Consider the following 21,679-nt stretch of genomic DNA (forward strand, 5'->3'; position numbering starts at 1 on the left):
TCAAATTAATGGACCAGGATGATCAAACTTAAAATAATGCAAAACATAAACGAAAATAGACAGTAGATCCAGTTAAGAGGAGTGGTAGTAATTAAACAGTCTAAAAAATTCTGTTGTTGCAAACAAATACTGAATTTGTTGAAAGGCCTTAACTATTTCCGGGCATAACTAATTTAAAAAGATACACACCGAAATGGAGGACAGGAGTTCTGGAGTGGGGCCCAAGGTTCTGAAATCAGCTAGTTGCCAGGTGATGGCTGCTCACCCGTGCATCACACTTCGGGGGGTATCACTGTGGATGCAACCCTAGTTTCTCTGAAAAGTCACTGTTACAAGAGAAAGTTCATGAGGGAGGGCTGTTCTAGGTCCTTGAAATAAATGAGCCATTTTTAATATGGATTAGACAGTATCCTAGGAAGTTATTGGTCATTTCCTTAAGTGTAATGATGGTATGAAAATGGCCTGATTATTAGGAGGCCTTGAAACTTGCACATGTGTGCTCAGTCACGTCCGACCCTGTGTGACCCCATGGACTGTAGCCTGTCAGAAAAACCCCCATGAGATTTTCCAGGCAAGAATACTGGAGTGGGTTGCCATTTCCTTCTCCAGGGGATTTTCCCGACCCAGGGATCGAACCTGCATCTCCTGAATCAGCTGGCAGATTCTTTACCACTAGCACTACCTGGGAAGCTCCAGTTTTTAGGAGGCACATGCTTAAAAACAGGCAGCCCTTGCCTTGAACTGTTGTAGTTGGTGCATGAATTTCAGTTACCATGGTTCAGCTAGATAACACCAGTTGCCAGCAAGACAGTTCAAATCTCAGTGTGGTATATCAACCATGAGTGATCACATAAAACACCAGCCGCTACTAGACCTTCAGCCCATAATTCACTGTGTACAACATGTATTTTTAGGTGTCTGTCATGACGCATGGCCGGTCCTGTCACATCTCAGAGCCTGGCTGACTGCTCGCTGGTCATCCCGTTTATGTATAGACAGCAGATTGTGTAGTTGTGTTACTTTCTTGTCTCTCAGTCATAAACTGTGACATTTGACCATAAAATGGATAACGGAAAGAGGAATTTGGCCAAAAAAGACCAAAATGCAGCAAATTAACAACATGATAATGCAAAGTGAAATTTGAATAGAATGTGAATGGAGTTAATCCGAGAAGCAGCTGGCCGTAGGAGGATTGCCTGTGTTCAGGGGACTATACATGGTGGCCAGATGAATTTAGTGAAGTCAAACTTACCAACTTTAATGAAGAAATTGGTTATGAGGAAAAGGATGATGACATCCTGGAGGAAGTAACACCAGCAAAAAAAAAAAAAAAAACTAATATTAAATGAACTCTATGGGGTCACTAAGAGTCGGACATGACTGAGCGACTTCACTTTCACTTTTCACTTTCACGCATTGGAAAAGGAAATGGCAACCCACTCCAGTGTTCTTGCCTGGAGAATCCCAGGGATGGGGAAGCCTGGTGGGCTGCCGTCTCTGGGGTCACACAGAGTCGGACACGACTGAAGCAACTTAGCAGCAGCAGGAGATATTTCACAGCATTGAAAGCAGAAAGGATAAGAGGCTGGAAGCCAGTGCAAACTTAAAACAGTGTGACAGTTCACCAAACAGATAGAAAAGATGCTGTCCCCAAATTCTAACTTATACAAGAAGAGGAAGGACAGCATTGTTCAAATTAGTCTTGATAAATTTTTCTTTTGAAGAAATAACTTTAATTCTTAATGTTTCTGATGTTTTAAATTACATACTAATTCTGCTGCTTTAAAATTTTTCCTTGTATCATTATAGCCCACAATAAGAGATTTTAATGTTTTGACATGAGTCTTTTTTTTCCCCCTAAGGTAGAAGATTGTCTTTATTTTTTGTTTCTTAATTTAGTTGGCTGCACCCGCTGTTAGTTGCAGCATGCAGGATCTAGTTCCCTGACAGGGATCCAACCCAGGCCCTCTGCTTCGAGTGCATGGAGTTGAAACAACTGAACCACCAGGGAAGTCTCCTGAATTTTTAGATGTCACAGAACAATCATACTTTTCCCCACTGATGATTAAGATCACCTTGCACAGTTTCAGCTTGCAAGATCATTTATGTGATCCCACACTGCCATGCAAAGTGAGAACTACCTTTAATTAGGTATGAAATGTCATGATGTCTGTTATTTTCAAATGGTTCAAAAAAGTAAATACGGTGAAATGTTAGCTTTTGTATCTTCCAATTTTTATGTATGTTTAAAAATTTTAATAAGGAATTATATACTCAAATGTAAGAGTTTATAGAAGAAAAATTATATAAAACTATTTTTAGAAGAAAATATATGGGAAAATCTATGTAACCTTAGGTTAGGCAAAGAGTTCTTGTGTTGTTCCTTCGCTAAATTGTGTCCAACTCTTTGTGACCCCATGGACTGCAGCACACCAGGCTTCCCTGTCCTTCACTATCTCCCAAAGTTTGCTCAAATTCATGTCCATTGAGTCAGCGATGCTGTCTAACCATCTTATCCTCTGCTGGCCTCTTCTCCTTTTGCCTTCAATCTTTCCCAGCATCAGGGTCTTTTCCAGTGAGTTGGCTCTTCACATCAGGTGGCCAAAGTATCGAAGCGTCAGCATCAGTCTTTCCAATGAATATTCAGGGTTGATTTCCTTTAGGATTGACTGGTTTGATCTCCTTGCATTTCAAGAGTTCTTTTAATTCTACCAAAAGCACAATTCAGAAAAGAAAAAATTGATAAATAGGGCTTCACCAAAATTAAACATTTTGCTCCATGAAAGACACTTTTTAAAATTTAAGTATAGTTGATTTACAATGTTGTGTTAGTTTCTGGTATACAGCAAAATGATTCCATTATAGATGTAACCTTTTTCATATTCTTCTCCATTGTTTATTAATGGGATACTGAATATAGTTTCCTGTGCTATTAGAATAGGACCCTGTTTATCTATTTTATATACAGTAGTTTGTATCTGCTAATTTATCTTAATTTGACTCCTCATTTATCGCTCCCCGACAGGTAACCATATGTCTTGTCTCTCCTTTTAATAATTTTATTTATTTTTGGCTGCACTTGTCTTCGTTGTTTTAAATGGGCTTCCTCTGGTCGTGGGGAGCCGGGTCTCCTCTCATTGTGGGGCACAGGGTTCTCGTGGTGGCTTCTGCTGTGGAGCGTGGGCTTTATAGGCTTGCAGGCTCAGTAGTTGTGATGCACGGGCTTAGTTGCTCCACAGCATGTGGGATCTTCCTGGAGCAGGGATCAAACTCGTGTACTCTGCCTTGACCGGTGGATTCTCATACACTGCACCGCCAGGGAGGTCCCACATGTCTTCTATGTGTGTGAGTCTGTTTCTATTTTACACAGATAAATTCATTTGTATCATTTTTTAGATTCCACATGTAAGTGATATACTGGTATGGCGTCATTCTGACTTCACTTAGTATGATAATCTCTATGTCCATCTTTGTTGCTGCAAATGACATTATTTTATTCTTTCTTTAATGGCTAAGTGGAATTCCATTGTAAACATGTGCCGCATCTTTATCCATTCATCCATTCATCTGTTGTTGGACATGTAGGTTGTTTCCACATTTTGGCTGTTGTAAGCAGTGCTGCTGTGAACATCAGTCAGTCAGTTCAGTTGCACAGTAATGTCCGACTCTGTGACTCCATGGACTGCAGCATGCCAGGCTTCTCTGTCCGTCACCAACTCCCAGAGCTTACTCAGACTCATGTCCATCAAGTCAGTGATGCCATCCAACCATCTCATCCTCTGTCGTCCCCTTCTCCTCCTGCCTTCAATCTTTCCCAGCATCAGGGTCTTTTCTAAGGTGTCAGTTCTTCACATCAGGTGGCCAAAGTATTGAAGTTTCAGCTTCAGCATCCTTTAGGATTTCCTTTAGGATTGACTGGTTGGATCTCCTTGCAGTCCAAGGGACTCTCAAGAGTCTTCTCCAACACCACAGTTCAAAAGCATTAATTCTTCGGCACTCAGCTTTCTTTATAGTCCAGCTCTCACATCTACACATGACTACTGGAAAAACCATAGCTTTGACTAGATGGACCTTTGTTGGCAAAGTAATGTCTCTGCTTTTTAGTATGCTGTCTAGGTTGGTCATAGCTTTCCTTCCAAGGAGCAAGCGTCTTTTAATTTCATGGCTGCAGTCACCATCTGCAGTGATTTTGGAGCCCAAGAAAATAAAGTCTCTCACTGTTTCCATTTTCTTCCCCCATCTATTTGCCATGGAGTGATGGGACTGGATTCCATGATCTTAGTTATCTGAATGTTGAGTTTTAAGCCAGAACAATTTGAAAATGCTTTGAACATTGGGGTGCATGTGCCTTTTTGAATTAGAGTTTTGTCTGGATTTATGTCTAGGAATGAGTTTACTGGATCATACAGCAACACTATTTTTAGTCTTTTGAAGAACCTCCATACTGTTTTCCTTAGTGGCTGCACCAATTGATATTACCACTAATGGTGTAGGAGGGCTCCCTTTTCTCCACACCCTCTCCAGCATTTTGATGATGGCCATTCTGACTGGTGTGAGGTGGTACCTCATTGTAGTTTTGATTTGCCTTTTTCTAATAATTAGTGATTATGATGGCACCCCACTCCAGTACTCTTGCCTGGAAAATCCCAGGGATGGAGGAGCCTGGTTGGCTGCAGTCCACGGGGTTGCTAAAAGTCAGACATGACTGAGTGACTTCACTTTCACTTTTCACTTTCATGCATTGGAGAAGGAAACGGCAACCCACTCCAGTGTTCTTGCCTGGAGAATCCCAGGGACGGGGGAGCCTGGTGGGCTGCCGTCTATGGGGTCACACAGAGTCGGACACGACTGACGAAACTTGGCAGCAGCAGCAGCGATGATGAGCATCTTTCATGTGCCTGTTGGCCATCTGTATGTCTTCTTTGGAGAAATGTCTATTTAGGTCTTCTCCCAATTTTATAATTGGGTTGCTTTTTCTGTTACTGAGTTGTATGACCTGCGTGTATATTTTGGAGATTAATCCCTTGTTGGTCACAGTATTTGCAATTGTTTTCTCTCAGTCTGTAGGTGTATTTTTTTGTTTGTTTGTTTTCATGTTATTTATGGTTTTCTTCGATGTACAAAAGCTTAGAAGTTTGACTAGGCCCAATTTGTTTTGTTTTTATTTCTATTGCCTTGGGAAACATTGGTACCATTTATGTCAGAATGTTTTGCCTATGTTTTCTTCTAACAGTTGTATGATGTCATGTCTATTTAAGTCTTTAAGCAATTTTTAGTTTTATTTTTATGTGTGTGTTCTAATTTTATTGATTTACATGTGGCTCTCCAACTTTCCCAGGACCACTTGCTAAAAAGATTGTCTTTTCTCCATTGGATATTCTTGCCTCCTGGTAGATTAATTGACCATAAGTGTGTGGCTTTATTTCTGAGCTCTCTGTTCTGTTCCTTTGAACCATATGTCTGTTTTTGTGCTAGTGTCATGCTGTTTTGATAACTGTAGCTTTGTAGTATTGTCTGGAGTAGAATGACTAAAGTATTGATAATACTAAATGCTGGTGAGGATGCAGAGTACCTGGGAACTCGCATTCATCAGTGGTAGAATGTGTAGAAATGTAAAAATGGCATAGCCACTTTGGAAAGCAGTTTGCCAGTTTCCTGCAAAATTAATACAGTTACCATACAACTTAGTAATTTCATTCCTAGGTATTTTCCCAAAAGAAATAAAACCCTATATTCACACAAAACTCTGTGAATATTTATGGCAGCTTTATTCATAATTGCCAAGAATGGAACTTTCTTGGCAGTCCAGTGGTTAAGATTCCACACTTCCACTGTGTTAGGCACAAGTTTGATCGCTGATCATGGAACTATTAATAAGATGCCACATGGTGTGGCCAATAATAATTGCCAAGGATGGAACCAACTCAGATACCCGTCAACTGCTAAATGGATAAACTGGGGAGCATCCGTATGGTAGAAGACTGCTCATCAATGAAACAAACTACTGGTATGTGTAATGACATGGATGACTCTCAAATGTCATATTGTACATGAATCCTAAGTGAAAGAAACCTGTTCCCAAAGCATACTTTCGTTTCCATTTATATGACAGTCTGCAGAAAGCAAAAACTACATGGATGGAGAATCCATCAGGAGTTGCCAGAGATGAAGGCTGGAGAAAGGGTTAGCCACAAAGGGGCAGCATCAGGGAATTTTTGGGTGATGAAACTGTAAGGTGTATTGATTAGTGGTGGATACTCAGTTCTATGTATTTGTCATAAGTTACAGAATTATGCACCAAAAAGAGTGGGGTTTAAGTATGTGTAAATACTTTTTTAAAGCTAAAAAAAAAAACTTTGTTATTTCAATGACCCCCCCCCACCGCAAAAAAAAACCTTGTAAAAAGCTCCTCTTCACCAGTCAAATAAATTAGAACAATAAGATTCAATTTTGCTTTTAACAGTGGCAAAGAAAAACAAATGAATACACAGTGATTTGCATTGTGTATGTGTGTTTCCGTTTGCCAGGGAAAAATAGGCACTTAATGCTGGCTGAGGAACATTAGGCAGCATATACAGTTAAAGCCTTCAAATTCTACATTCCTTTGCTGAATTCCACTCCTAAGGGTCTCCTGAGAAAATTCAGAGTGGTTTGTAATGATAAAATTGACAACAATTTAAATGTTCATGAATAGTTCATTGCTTAATGTGTTATAAGACAGCCATATCTGTGTAATAGGATACTAAGCAACCATTAAAATGTTATAGAAAATGTAATGATGTGGAGAACTAGCTCAGTTGAAGACAAAAATAATTAATGGATGGCTCAGACAGTAAAGAATCAACCTGCCAATACTGGAGACCAGGTCTGATCCCTGGTCTAAGAAGATCCCCTAGAGAAAGAAATGGCAACCCACTCCAGTATTCTTGCCTGGGAAATTCCATGGACAGAGGAGCCTGGCGGGCTACAGTCCATGGGGTGGCAAAGAGTCGGACATGACTGAGCAACTAACACTTTCACTTTCCAAATTTTTAGTTTCTTAAAGTCTCTAAATTTTTTCAAACTTTTTATAATAAATGTATATCAGTTTTTAAAAGTCAGAAAGTATAAAAAGAGGAACAGAAGAGATAGAAAACCAATGTGTTAGCTTAGTTATCAGTATTGCTACAGAGAGAATTTGGTTGAACTCCTATGGCTCAGCTGGTAAAGAATCTGCCTGCAATGTGAGAGACCTGGGTTCAATCCCTGGGTTAGGAAGATCCCCTGGAAAAGGGAAAGGCTACCCACTTCAGTATTCTGGCCTGGGGAATTCCATGGACTGAATAGTCCATGGGGTTGCAAAGAGTCAGACACGACTGAGCAACTTTCATTTCACTTATGCCTAAGTGTAGTTGTTTTTTTTTTTTACTGTGCTGGGTCTTAGTTGCAGCACACAGGATCTTTCGTTGCGGTGCATGGAACTCTCTAGTTGTGGTGCGTGGGCTCAGTAGTTGTAGCACATGGGCTTAGTTATTCTGTGGCATATGGGATCTTAGTTCCCCGACCAGGGATCAAACCCAAGTCCCCTGCATTGCAAGGCAGAGGGACTTAACCACTGGACGATGAAGGAAGTCCATCAAGTGTACTTTTTAGTAATTTCCCAGTGGTGCTACTGGTAAAGAACCCACCTGCCAATCCTGGGTAGATGTAAGAGATTCGGGTTCGATCCCTGGGTCAGGAAGAGAAGGACATGGCAGCCCACTCCAGTACTCTTGCCTGGAAAATCCCATGGACAGAGGAGCCTGGTGGGCTGCAGTCTGGGGTCGCACAGAGTCGGACACTGAAGCAGCTTGGCACGTCCACCTCAGGTCTAGTCCTAGAGACCGTCCACTAGAAGGCAACTTCAGGTCTGCAGAGCACACACACCCGCAGTCGTCCCCTCACAGCAAGGAGTGCGGCAGTGGGCCAGAAATATTTACTCTTATCCTTTGTTCTCTGAGGACTGGAGCACTTCCTCCTCTCCAAGGAAATTTAAGGAGTGGTGGGGGGTACTTGTTTCCCCTAACAGAGGCTTACTCTGTTCTAAAACTTCATGCCTTCTTCAGCAGAACTGGCACTTTCAAAAGCATAGCTTCTTCAGTCTTGCTCATCAAAGTTGTTCCAAAGACAGGTGTTACTGAACAATTTATACAAAGCATCACAAATCATTTGATAGTTTAGGTTTTCCTAGCCAAGTAGATTAAAGACTACAGGCAAAAATATAAAGATTAACATGTCAACCATGTCTTTGTGGTTATGCAGAAATAACTATGAAATTACTTAATTCTGAGTGTTCCATAAATATAAAGAGCCCCCTGACTGAGATGTCGCAGTCATGCCCACCTTCACCTCTGTCGGTGCCGCCTTCTTGGATTCTGTGATATCTGCTCATTATTAGTGCCTCCTCTGACTTTCCTGTCTAGGTGATCTTCCTCACGCTGTTCTACTCACTGATGCTGAACAGGCTGCCACAACTTCACAGAGAGAAGGAACATCAAACCAGGAGGATCTTGGCACTCTGGGGTAATTCAATTAATCCTTCTAACTAATATCTCATTTTGCAAAGAGCAAATTGTATATCAGAACAGTGCACTCCCAGCCACCTCACTGACTAAGACAAATTTATCCATTCAGGGATCTTGTCTCTAACCAGCCATCGTGCCTCCTCCCTGACCCAAGACCAACCAGTGGGTCACGAGAACTCCTTATGGTCCATCCCTCCGGAGGTCACTCAGAGCTTCAACTCTCCCCTATATTCCAGATTCCTTCCTCGTGTTTCTAGCCTGGAGCCCCACATGCTGTTTCCAGCTGCTCACCCTCTGTATCTGGATGCCTACGGCTATCTCAAACATGCCCCAAGCAGAATTATTTGCCTGCCCCACAAATTCACTTCTTTACTGTTTTCTCATTTCAGTTAATTAATATCACCACTGGCTGTAAACTAAGAATAATCCTAAATCCCACTCCCAACTCAATCACCAAGCCTGAGGAAGTCTGAATAAAACTGACTAGAGCCACTCATTTCACACAGAAGAAACTCACAAAATGTGGCCAAAAAGCAAATGGCAGAAAAATTAACACAACATTCTGTTTTCAGCCAGGCTTCACCGCATGTGTGATCTTAGTTTACTGACTAGGGATAGAACCCATGCCCCTCTATGGGGAAGTCCCTTAACACAACATTTTAATCATGCAAGAAATGCATGCCTTGCTTAGAGACACATTTTTTAATGAAATGCATAGGAGAATAAACTCCAAAATTTAGGATTAGCTATGAAGAAGAGAAAGAAGGGATACCATGAGAGAGGTGCACAGCATGTTTTATCTCAGCTGCCACTTATTTCTTAAGTTGAGTGGTGGACAAGCTGCTAAGGGGTTGGCATCTTATTCCTTCTGAGATTAAAAAACTAGTAATCTGACTTCAAACTGCCTTCCCAGTCCTCCTTTCATTTCTCCATCTCTTGAATTGCTGTTCCCTCTCCTAAAGTGACTTTTTTTCTTTCTTACCTCATCTTTATCCATCTAGAGAATTCTGACTCACTTAAAACAAATGTCCTATGTCACTGCCTCTGGGCCACCTTCTCTGAATTCCTCGAGGTTAATTTTCCCTCCAGTGATCCCTCAGCACTTGGTTCCTACAGGCTGACATGTTTTAGGTCATATTCTAACTCCCTCTCCCCATCTTGATTTACACGTCTCTAGATTCTTCTGCCCACAGTGTGGTCTGGAGAACAGCACTGGCATTTCCTGGAATTGTCAGAAATTCAGGCTCTTAGGCCTCACTCCAGAAACTGCATTTTAACACAATTCCAGGTGATCCCCCCTGCCCGTTTCACAGTGAGAACCACCACTCTGGAACAGAACTCCCATTGGGTAATCCACTGACAAAACTGTTTGGTTCTAGTCCAAGATACGTAGAGAAATTGAGAATAAGCCTTTAGAAACATTTATAGCAATTGGGCAGACTAATTTTAGGCCTATTGAATCTAATTTTCAAAATGGGGCTTCTATTTTTAGGCCTCTATTTTGTGTCATTTTACTTTTATTTTGTAGGCCTCTGTTCTGTGTCAGTTTCTAGTTTTTACTGTCTTTTACAAAAGTGTTAGTCCCTGATGGATTGGAAATCTTTTTCTAAGTCTTTGATGGTAGTTTGGGAAGAATTGCTTGTGTAACTTCTTTTCTCCATTTCAGCATTTAATAGGAGATACCCATAGTAGATGCTCAGCAGATGTTGATGAATAACTACTTAATGAAATATAATCTTTTTTTTGGCCTACATTTGAATTTTTGACAGCAAGATGTCCTTCTTCATTACCCGGTTCAAGAGATAAGAACAGCTCCATCTATGTAGCCCCCACTATAAACAGTCCAGTTAAGCGCCCAGAAAGAACCTTGAAAGAGAAGAAGTTCTTCAAGTTGACAGGAGATGTTTTAGGTATGGAGAGGAGACGGTAACATGTTGATACATCAACACATTTCCCAGCAAGGAAAGGGGGGGGTGAGAATAAAATGGAAAATCTAGAAGGCGGGGAAAGTATCTTAAAGTATTCACCTCAAAACATTCTGGAAAAAAAAAAACAAAACATTCTGGATGCTATTAAACAAGGCTGTACGGTGCATGGAGGGACTCCTGAACTTATGATCTAACTGTGTGCTTGAGGAAGTCACTTCCTCTGTCTGCAGAATGTAATCGTGAAACTTGGTCAGCATCACAGGGTGGAGGGAAAATGAATATGCTTTGAAAAATAGCTGTCCTGTAAGTACACGGTCCAACACGTCTAGTGTTTGGGTTATTGGATTCTCTGGAGCAAAATAGACAAATTCTGTTTTCATCATATGAACAGAGACAATCGATAGATAACTGGGGATGGGAAGAGACCGAGGGAGTTGTTTGGGGGGTCATTTAGACCTTAGAACTAAAATAAAGCATTTTTTTGGTGGGGGATTTTATGTATCTCAAGTATAATTTCTGAGCAGTGGCAAAAGAATTCTGGGAAGGTATATATACATATCTATTGCTACACATACAGGTATCACTAGGAGCCAAATGCTTTGGCTTATCTCTGACCATTATTAAGTTGAATCATGTGAAAGTGCCAATTTTTGACTGTTTTTGACCTGTGAAAGTCTATATGCATAGGGAAAAATGAAGAAAAACATATAGAGGATTTTTCTTTTTTTTAACATGTGTGGAGGATTTTTTTAAATTGAAGTATAGTTGGTTTATAATGTTCTGCCAATCTGCTCTACAGCAGGGTGACTCAGTTATACATATATATATATACACATTCTTTGTTTATATCCTTTCCATTATGGTTTGCCCCAGGAGACTAGACTTCGCTCCCTGTGCTGAACAGTAGGACCTTGGTGTTTATCCATTCGACACGTGGTAGTTCGCATGTACCAACCCCCAAATCCCAGCCCACCCCCTCCCTCTCCCCTCCCCCTTGGCTTCCATAAGTCTGATCATACAGAGAATTTCAAACAAATGAAATTTCAATTTCAAATTCACCTATGATTTTCTCACTTCTGTACTAGCACAAATCCTTTTCCTTACCCTGTTGATGACTACAGTCTACTCGACGCAGAACTCCAATAGATTTTACCTCCGTCAAGCTATCCACAAGAGCTTTTCTCAGCGTTTCTCAGAGATCAAACTTCTTAAGCATTTCTACACCTGGGCCAATAGCACCCTCCTTCCCAACCTGTACGGGGATTACAGAGGTAAGACCACAGTCCAGGGGCCCAGCCCTGCAAATGTGGGATACAGTTGGTTTTCCACATGCCCCTACAGGAACCATTAGAACACTGGAGAAAGTTTCGCTGGCTGTGTCAATATGACTGCACCTCTGTGGGCACCCAAAGCTCTACTCCCAGGGACCCATCTAAGCAGTTTCAGGTTTATGTCTGTTCACCCAAGGGTGATCAGTCCCCGAGGGCTGATTCCCACTGAAGAGTCTCACTAGAGGCTGATAAACAAAGTTGAGAACTTATTCACTTACAGCATGAGAAGTAACTGAAGTGGTCCTTGGGGTCAGTTGCCTCCTTGTGAAGGAAGGAACCACATGCAGCTGAAGTTTGTTCTCTAAGCCCAGATGTAATCAGAAAGATCTCACACCAGGGTGACCTTTTGCTATATTGCCTGATATGCAGTCATTCCTTTGTGATGTGTGACTTTTCTTGGTTGGTTATCTAGTTAAACTCCATGAATGTCTAGTGAATAACTGGTGTACTGGGAACTGTCCTAGGAGCTAATGATAAAAAGATGGGTATTATGTGGTTTGTACCCTCAAAGAACCTCACCATCAAGAGGAGTTAGTATGAATGCTTCTTCATACTTCAACCAGGTACCAATGCTTTGTCGTATTATAACTTTGTGTCTTATTAAGTGAGTTGTGTTCTGGAAATTGCTGCATTCATTAAACTCAGGATTGGTGCCTTTCTGTTGAGATTTGAAACATTTCCTAAATTCCTGAAAAAAAAAAATCTGAGTGATGTGTAATCTGAGTAAACATATATACTCTTTTCTTTTTTAATTAAATTTTATTGGAGTATAGTTGACTTACAGTGTTGGAAATGTTGGTTTCAGGTATACAGTAAGGTGAGTCAGTTATGCATATACATATATCCACTCTTTAGATTCTTTTCCCGTATAGGGCATTACAGAGTATTGAGTAAAGTTTCCGTGCTATACAGCATGTTCGTATTAGTTGTCTGTGGTATACATAGTAGTGTGTATATGTCAGTCCCAATCTCCCACTTTCCCCTTTGGTGACCATGAGTTTGTTTTCTATATCTGTATAGTCTTTTCTTAAACGTGTGTCCTTTCTAAGTTGCTTCAGTTGTATCTCACTCATTGTGACCCTATAGACTGTAGCCCACCAGGCTCCTCTGTCCATGGGGATTCTCCAGGCAAGAATACTAGAGTGGGTTGCCATGCCCTCCTCCAGGGGATCTTCCCAACCTAGGGATCGAACCTGCATGTCTTATGTCTCCTGCACTGGCAGGCAGGTTCTTTACCACGAGCACCACCTGGGAAGCTCTTAATGTGTACATGGTGCATGTAAGAGATTTTGCAGGTGGCAACTCCTTTGCATTGCATGTTCTTTCTAGCTGAGTTTCATTTTTATTTTATGGCTGTGCTGGGTCTTTTTTGCAGCACATGGAATCTTTGTTGCTGCACCTGGGCTTTCTCTGTAGTTGCAGTGCAAGAGCTTCTTGTTGCGGTGGCTTCTCATGTTGCAAAGGGCTCTGGATGCACGGGCTAGACTAGATGCAAAGGCTCAGAAGCCACATCCTTGCTCTCTACTTACCAGCAATGTGTTTCTGGTGAATCACTCAACTTCCTGTGCCTCAGTTTCCCCGTCTATACAATGGGGATAAATCTTAGGATCTATCCTTTAAGATTGATGTGAAAATTTAAAACTTAGTATATCTAAGTGCTTAGAACAGTGTTGGGCACCCAATGGGTCTTAGCTATTAATTTTTTTTTTTTTTGGCTGCACTGGGTTTTCACTGCTGCGAGCAGGCTTTTCTCAAGTTGCGGCAATCTGGGACTACTCTCTAACTGTAGTGCATGGGCTTCTCATTGTAGTGGCTCCTCTTGTTGTGGAGAATGGGCTCTTAACACACTGGCTTCCGTAGTTGTGGCTCCTGGGCTCTAGAGCACAGGCTCGATAGCTGTGGTACACAGACTTCATTGCTCCGAGGTATGTGAAATCTTCCTGGACCAGGACTGAACCCATGTCCCCTGCATTGGCAAGCTAATTCTTAAGCATTGGGCCACCAGGGAAGTCCCAGTCTTAGCTATTATTAATGGGGCAGTTGGAGCTCTGGTTCTTCTAGAACCACAGAGGTTACAGGAGTTACCTGGAACATATTAAGGAAGAGCAACAGCAATCTGAGATGTAGATAAAGAAATAGAATTAAGTAGATAATACTGATAGACATTTAGATTGTTTCCAATCTTCTACTGTTAACAACAGTACTATTAAATATCCTTTTTCATATATAATTTCACTCGTGCAAATATATCTGTAAGATAAGTACCTTGAAAAGACTGGATAAAACTGTATATTCAGCTTTCCCTCCACCATGGAGCTATGCAGAGGTCCAGGTGCATTCAAGATTCAGTTCCACCGCCATGGCTTAGGAAGGCATTGCTACTGGAGGTATAATGGGCGTTAATACTGCTCTGCAAGAGGTGCTGAAGACCACCCTCATCCACGATGGCCTAGCACGTGGAATTCGCGAAGCTGCCAAAACCTTAGACAAGCACCAAGCCCATCTATGCGTGCTTGCATCCAAGTGATGAGCCTACGTATGTCAAGTTAGTGGAAGCACTGTGTGCTGAGCACCAAATCAGCCTGCTTAAGGTTGACGACAACAAGAAACTAGGGAAATGGGGAATAGCCTAGTCCAGTGTCAAAACACATCTGGGAAGAATCTTTTTGGTAAGATATAAAATTCCTCTTGCAGCAATTTAAACTTGTTTTTTCTCTTGTGACTTTCTTCTCAGATGGAAAACCATTAATCTCACAGTTCTGTAATTGCATACTTTTTATTTAAGGAATACACAGGGAGGCTACCTTTGAAGGTTACATCACCCCTTACCTTCCTCTTACCGTCTTTAGAACCCTTGGTCCTTTGATAACTACTGTAAAACTCTCCCTGCCGGATTGTCTAACATAATCTTTTTCTTTCATGTTAAAACATTTTTTTAATAATTAAAACATGAATATGGAGAAAAACAGAATATACCACAAGGTATGTTGTGCAAGTCTCCTTTATCTCCTGATCCCCCTTCTGTCTTTCTGAGAGGCAACCTCATTCCCAATTGATTATACAGGCATACCTCACTTTATTGCATTTTGCTGTACTACATTTCAGAGATACTGCTCTGTCTGTCTAACAAATTGAAGGTTTGGGAACCCTGTGTCAAGCAACTTCATTTGTGCCATTTCTTCAACAGCATTTGCTCACTTTGTGACTCTGTCACATTTTAGTCATTCTTGAAATATTTCAGCTGTTTATTATGTTTATTACGGTGAGCTTGTGATCAGTGATCTTGGATGTTACTGTTGCAAAAAGATTATGACTTTGAAGGCTCAGATGATGGTTAGCATTTTTTTTAATAGAAATAAAGTACTTTTTTAGCAATTAAGCTTGTAATTAAGGTATGTACGTTGCTTTTTTAGACATAATGGTATTGTATACTTGACAGACTATGTTTCAATCTAAACATAACTTTTTTTCTTTTTGGCCATACCACATGACTTGCTAGATCTTAGCACCCAGACCAGGAATTGAACCTGGGTGCTGGCAATGAAAGTGCCAAGTCCTAACCACTGGACAGCCATGGAATTCCCTAAACATAACTTTTATATGCCCTGGGAAATCAAAAAATTCCTGTGACTTGCTTTGCAGCAGTGGTTTTAAACTAAACACATAGTACCTCCAAGCTATATTTGTAAATTCTTTCAGAGGTAATCTGTACATTTGCAAATACATTTGATGATAAACAGCATCCTGCTATAAACACTGTCATGCATTTTTGCCTCTTCCCCTTAGGTTGCCTAGAGATGGTTCCATCAGCATATGTAAAGCTGTCCCTTTCTATGTTTTATTCATTTACTGTATAGTATGCCATTGCATGGATGTACCATAAATTGTATAACCAACTCCCTATTGATAGACATTTAGATTGTTTCCAGACTTCTACTATTAACAATAGTCCTATTATTAATATCCTTGTACATACATAATTTTATACCTATAAGTACCTTGAAAAGACTTGATAAAACTGTATATTCATTTTTTCATTTAAAAAGCTATTGCCAAATTGTCCTCCTCAGTTGTACCAATTAACATTTCCATGAGCACCGTGTAAGATCTGCCCACGTCCCCAGCAGTTCACCATACAGGTAGCTCTGAAATACACGGAAGGTTTGCAACTGCACTGACAAGAAAATGCAAGTCAAAACTACACTGAGGAGACATTTTTCACCTCTCACAGGGACAAAACTTACCTCTGCTCTTGCCCTTCTTCATTCCATTTTCCCCATATTGTTTTTCTTTTTTTCTTTTAACATATAAATGTGTTTTTTCCCTGTTCAAAAGTTCCCAATGGATTCCATCAGACTTAAAAGCTTAAACCCTTTCTAAAGCTTACTCTAGGGCCTTCCCCACTCAGGGCTGCTGCACCTGCCTCTGTTCCTCTCCTAACCTCATTCTGCCCCTCATTCAGTCTCCTTCAGCCACACGAGCTTCTGTGCTCTCCCTAACCAGGCCACACACACTCTTGCTTCAGTGCCTTGGAACTTGCTCTTACCCTTACTGATGTCTGCATCGGGTTCTCCAGACTTTGTTAGGGTCTCTCTCATAATCCACTCCAGTATTCTTGCCTGGGAAATCCCATGGACAGAGGAGCCTGGAGGGCTACAGTCCGTGGATTTGTAAAAGAGTCGGACATGACTTAGTAACTAAACAGCAAATTCTCATAAGCCACCTCCTCAGAGAAACATCTAATCACCCCTGTGAATAAACGTAGCACTGCTCCCTTCCCACAGGACACTGTCCCCTCATCCTACTCAGCTTTTCTTCATAGCACTATTATTCCTGAATATTGTTTGGCCATTGCCTGTCTGCCTCCCTCCTCAAATGCGAGTGCTCTGTGGACAGGGACTCTCTCGCCCACTGCTGTGCCTAGCACCTAGAATAGGACCTGGTGTATGAGCACTCAGTACACACTGATGGAGACAATGAATGAATGAGTGTCATTCTATAACCTTTGCCTGTTTTTCATTGGGCTGCTTGGTTTTGTTTGCTTGCTTTGATAAATGGGAGCTTTTTATATATTATAAAGAGCTTATTTAGTTGTAGATAGAGGTTTAGATATTTATACAAAAAATAAGTATTTACAAAAATTTAGAGAATGGCTAGCATATCAGTAGCTTAGCTGATAAGCTGTTGACATCTTACCTGGCAGTGTAATATGCTTTTCTGTTCTCATCTTCATTTGTATCCCTCAGTTCAGTTCAGTCGCTCAGTCGTGTCCGACTCTGCAACCCCACGAACCGTCACAGGACGCCAGGCCTCCCTGTCCATCACCAACTGCCGGAGTCTACCCAAACCCATGTCCATTGAGTCAGTGATGCCATCCAACCATCTCATCCTCTGTCGTCCCCTTCTCCTCCTGCCCTCAATCTTTCCCGGCATCAGGGTCTTTTCAAATGAGTCAGCTCTTCGCATCAGGTGGCCAAAGTATTGGAGTTTCAGCTTCAACATCAGTCCTTCCAATTAACACCCAGGACTAATCCCTCAGTCATATTAAATTTTCTTCATATAATTCTTGTACATCTTGTTAGGTTTATCTTTTGTTTCCTATGGTAAATAAGATTTCACTATACTAACTAGTGTTTGAATATATGAAGGCTGTTGATTTTACTATATTTAGTACCCAGATACCTTGCTGAATTTTTTTTGGTAAGAGTTTTTAGGTTGATTCTCTTTTCTCCCCAGCTTTATTGAGGTACAATGGAGACATTGAAATTGTGTATGTATTTAAGGTATACGTGATGTTTTGATATGAGATATGTGAAATGATTACCACAATCATACTAATCAACACATTCATCTTTTCACATAGTTACGGGCTTTGTTTTTGGTGTGATAAGAACTTTTATTCTCTTAGTAAATCTCAAATATATATCACTATTGCTGTTAACTTTAATCTATAAACTGTAATCATGCTATACATTAGATCTCCAGGACTTATTCACTTTAAAATTGAAAGCTTGTGTACTTTCACATCCACCCATCCTCCTTGCCACCCCAGTCCCTGGTACCCACCGTTCTGTCTGGTTCTATAAGTTTGACTTTTTAAAGTTCCACTTATGAGAGATCATACATGCTTCTTTGTTGGCTCATTTTGTATCTTCACTTTTGTGAACAATCCTGCTATGAACACAGGAGTGCAGATGTGTCTTCAAGATGGTGATTTTATTTCCTTTCCATATATATAGCCAGTAGTAAGATTGCTGGGTCATACAGTAGCTCTATTTTTAATTTTTTTAGGAACTTCCATGCTGTTTTCCATAATGGCTGTAACCAGTTTACATTCCGATTAATAGAATTCCTTTCTCCAAATCCTCATCAACACTTGTTATTTCTTGTCTTCCTGATGATAGCCATCCTGATAGGTATGAGGTGATATCACAGTGCAGTTTTGATTTTTGTATATCCCTGTGGTTAGTGAGTTTTACATATACCTGTAAGTCATTTGTATGTCTTCTTTAGAAAAGTGTGGTTTGTTTATTTTTTGGTATTGAGTTGTATGAGTTCTTTATAGATTTTTTAACGCCTTGTCAGATACATAGTTTGCAGATATTTTCTCCCATTTCATAGGTTTACTGTTTCCTTTGCTATGCAGAAACTTTGTTGTTTGATGTACTCCCACTTGTTTGTTTTTGTTGCCTAAACGTTTATAGTGTCATATCCCCCCAAAAAAAATTGTCAAGACCAAGTGTCAAGAAGCTTTTTCTGTTTTCTTGTAGGAGTTTTGTAGTTTTAGGCCTAAGGTTTAAGTTGTTGATCCTATGGAGCTGATTTTTTGTATATGGCATAATAAAAGGGTTCAGTTGCATTCTTGTGCGTGTGGAGATTGATTTGTTTCCCCCTTCCCTATTTGGATGCCTTGTAGTTCTTTTTCTTGCCTAACTTGGCTGGTTGGGACTTCCAGTATTGTGTTGAATAGACGTGGTGAATAGGCATCCTCGTCTTGTTCCTTATCTTAGAGGAAGAGCTTTTAGTTTTTCACAACTGAGTATAAAATTTAGCTGTGAGCTTGACATATATGGCTTTTATTTTCTTGAAGTACATTCCTTCTTCCCTAATTTGTTGAGTTTTTTTCATGAAAGGATGTTGAATTTTGTCAAATGCTCTTTCTGTGTCTGTTGAGATTATAAATTTTTAATCCTTCATTATTCTAATATGGTGTATCACATTTGTTAGCTTATGTATTTTGAATCATCCTTGCATCCCAGGGATAAATCTCACTTGACTGTCGTGTGTGACCCTTTCAAGGTGCTGTTGAATTTTGGTTTTCTAATATTTTGTTGATATGCATAGCATCTTTTTCCATGCTTCTATTTTCAGCCTATGTGTACCTTTAAAGCTTAAGTGAGTCTCTTATAGACAGCATATTGTTGGATCTTGTATTTTTTTTCCATTTAACCACTCTGTGTCTTTTGACTGGAGAATTTAGTCATTTACATTCAAAGTAATTATTGATAGGTTACGCTTAAAACTGTCATTTTGTCCATTTTCTGATTTGTAATTCCTTTGTTCCTCTCTCGTTGTCTTTTGTGATTAATTTTTTGTAGTGGTAGGCTTTGATTCTCTCTCCCTTTATCTTCTATGTATCTACTATAGCTTTTGTTTTGCAGTTACCATAGTGAAGTCAAGTGAAAGTCGCTGTCATGTCTGACTCTTACAGTCCATGGAATTCTCCAGGCCAGAACACTGGAGTGGGTAGCCTTTCCCTTCTCCAGAGGATCTTCCCAACCCAAGGATCAAACCCAGGTCTCCCACATTGCAGGCGTATTTTTTACCAGCTGAGCCACAAGGGAGGCCCAAGAACACTGGAGTGGGTAGCCCATCCCTTCTCCAGCGGATCTTCCCAACCCAGGAATCTAACCGGGGTCTCCAGCATTGCAGGCTATTCTTTACCAACTTAACTATCAGGGAAATCTGTAAGGTTACCATAAGGCTTACATAAAACATTTTACATTATTACTATGTTATTATTTTAAGCCAATAACAACTTATCTTCATCACATACAAAAACTACACTCTAATCATCCCTTTTATGCTCTTGATGTCACACTTCACTTCTTAATGTTTATCTAGATCATTGTCTTCTTCATTTATTTATTTGGCTACATCCAGTTTTAGCTGCAGCAGGCTTTCTTCGTTGTGTCACGCAGGATCTTCAGTTGCTCACACACTCTCTAGTTGTGGTGCAAGGGCTCATTGCGGCACGTGGGCTTAGTTGCTCTGCAGCATGTGGGGTCTTAGTTCCCCTACCAGGGATCAAACCTTCGTCCCTTGCATTGCAGGGTGGATTCGTAACCACTGGGCCACCAGGGAATTCCCTCATTATATTTTACAAATTGCGATAATTTCATATCCTTTTAAAAAATGTTCATATCTTATTTCTTTTGCTTATCTGATTATATTAGCTAGCTAGCAACTCCAGAAATGTTTTTAAAAATATTGGTGAAAATAGGCCCTTTTTTTGTTACTAACTTACTAAGGCAATTTTTTTAATGGCTGCCTGTATTCTCTCACTAGGATTTATTACTGATGGAAACTCCTTTCTTTTGGGCAATGTTCTACTTCGTCAGATTCGCCTTCCTGGTGCCACATTCTTTCCAACTAAACCATCTCTCCGAGAACAAGTGAAGCCATCTCACCAAGTTCAGGAGGATACAGAGAACTATGGGGTTAACTGGGGGCCCCCTGATATAAACAACACGAAATCGGACACGATCTGGCATTATCAGAATCAGGAGGCACTGGGTGGCTACCCCATTCAGGGAGAATTTGCCACTTACTCTGGAGGAGGGTATGTTGTGAGACTTGGAAGAAACTCCAGTAATGCACACAGGTGAGTGAACCTGAACAGGAGGTCCAAGATATTTGCTGGAATTAAGGACCCTTTTGAGTAGTTTTGACAGCCACTATTATGCTAATATACTATGTATGGCACTGGTAGACACTTTTATTTTAGATTTTTAAGGAAATGTATCTTTAAGTTTAAAAATTCCTTTTCAACCTCAAACTAAAGGTATATTTTGGGTTGCCATTTTGCCAAATCTCCTTCCTTTTCTCATCTGGAAAAACACATCAGTTTCAGTTCTAGCTGCAGTTAAACTCAACTCTAGCTTCAGCAAACTGTATTCAAATAAGGGGAGACACCACGTCTTGAACAATCCAAAATTAAAATGCCAAAATTAAATTGCCAGAGTTAGAATGGTGTTATATACAAATCCTGAGTCTTTGTCATTATGTATGAAAAAGCCCAAATTAAAATGATTATCTCTTCACTGAAATTCTCAGCAAGAAACTAACTTCTCAAAAACAACAATGCCAACCAAATGGCATTTTGACTGCTTACACCTAAATAGCTTAGTTAAAAGTAGTACTTTTCAAATAGAAGTGATTGACACTGTATTATTAGCTATTTCATGAATCTTCATTTTTAGATATTATCTAAAATGTTTTTAAAAGATACTAGTCTAAAATAATTAATTTTGAAGGAAAATTCTCAGCTGAGGTAAAATTAATTCTACCTCAGACCTTAAATGCCAAATACCTTTTCTTGAACATTTAACTTTGGTGTGAATACCGGTGAAAGTTTGGGCATTAGTAAGCATTTTACAGGTGATTGGTAAATGTCACTTCTCACCTCCTCTGTGAGTGATACTAGAAAGGCCAGAGCATTTTCCTCCTCTGCAGAGTTCAGTGGAGAATATAGCTGGCCTGTCCTTCTGTTTTTCCAGAGTTCTACAGCAACTTGAACAGAGCCAGTGGCTAAACCATTGCACCAAAAGCCTTTTTGTGGAATTTGTGGTCTTCAATGCTAATGTGAACCTGTTCT

General features: G+C 40.3%; 1 protein-coding gene across 1 annotated transcript in view; it reads left to right on the forward strand.

Moving 5' to 3' along the window:
• The window catches only part of PKD1L3 (polycystin 1 like 3, transient receptor potential channel interacting), a 78,923-nt gene that overhangs the window by 47,011 nt on the left and 10,233 nt on the right, over nt 1-21,679 (forward strand). Inside the window, 6 exon segments of the mRNA XM_061385795.1 lie at nt 8,442-8,541; nt 10,313-10,453; nt 11,557-11,766; nt 11,769-11,804; nt 11,807-11,872; nt 11,875-12,030. Of these exon segments, the coding sequence (XP_061241779.1) occupies nt 8,442-8,541; nt 10,313-10,453; nt 11,557-11,766; nt 11,769-11,804; nt 11,807-11,872; nt 11,875-12,030 (709 nt within the window).

The sequence above is a fragment of the Bos javanicus genome, chromosome 18 (genome assembly GCF_032452875.1).
Source record: "Bos javanicus breed banteng chromosome 18, ARS-OSU_banteng_1.0, whole genome shotgun sequence".
NCBI lineage: Eukaryota > Metazoa > Chordata > Mammalia > Artiodactyla > Bovidae > Bos > Bos javanicus.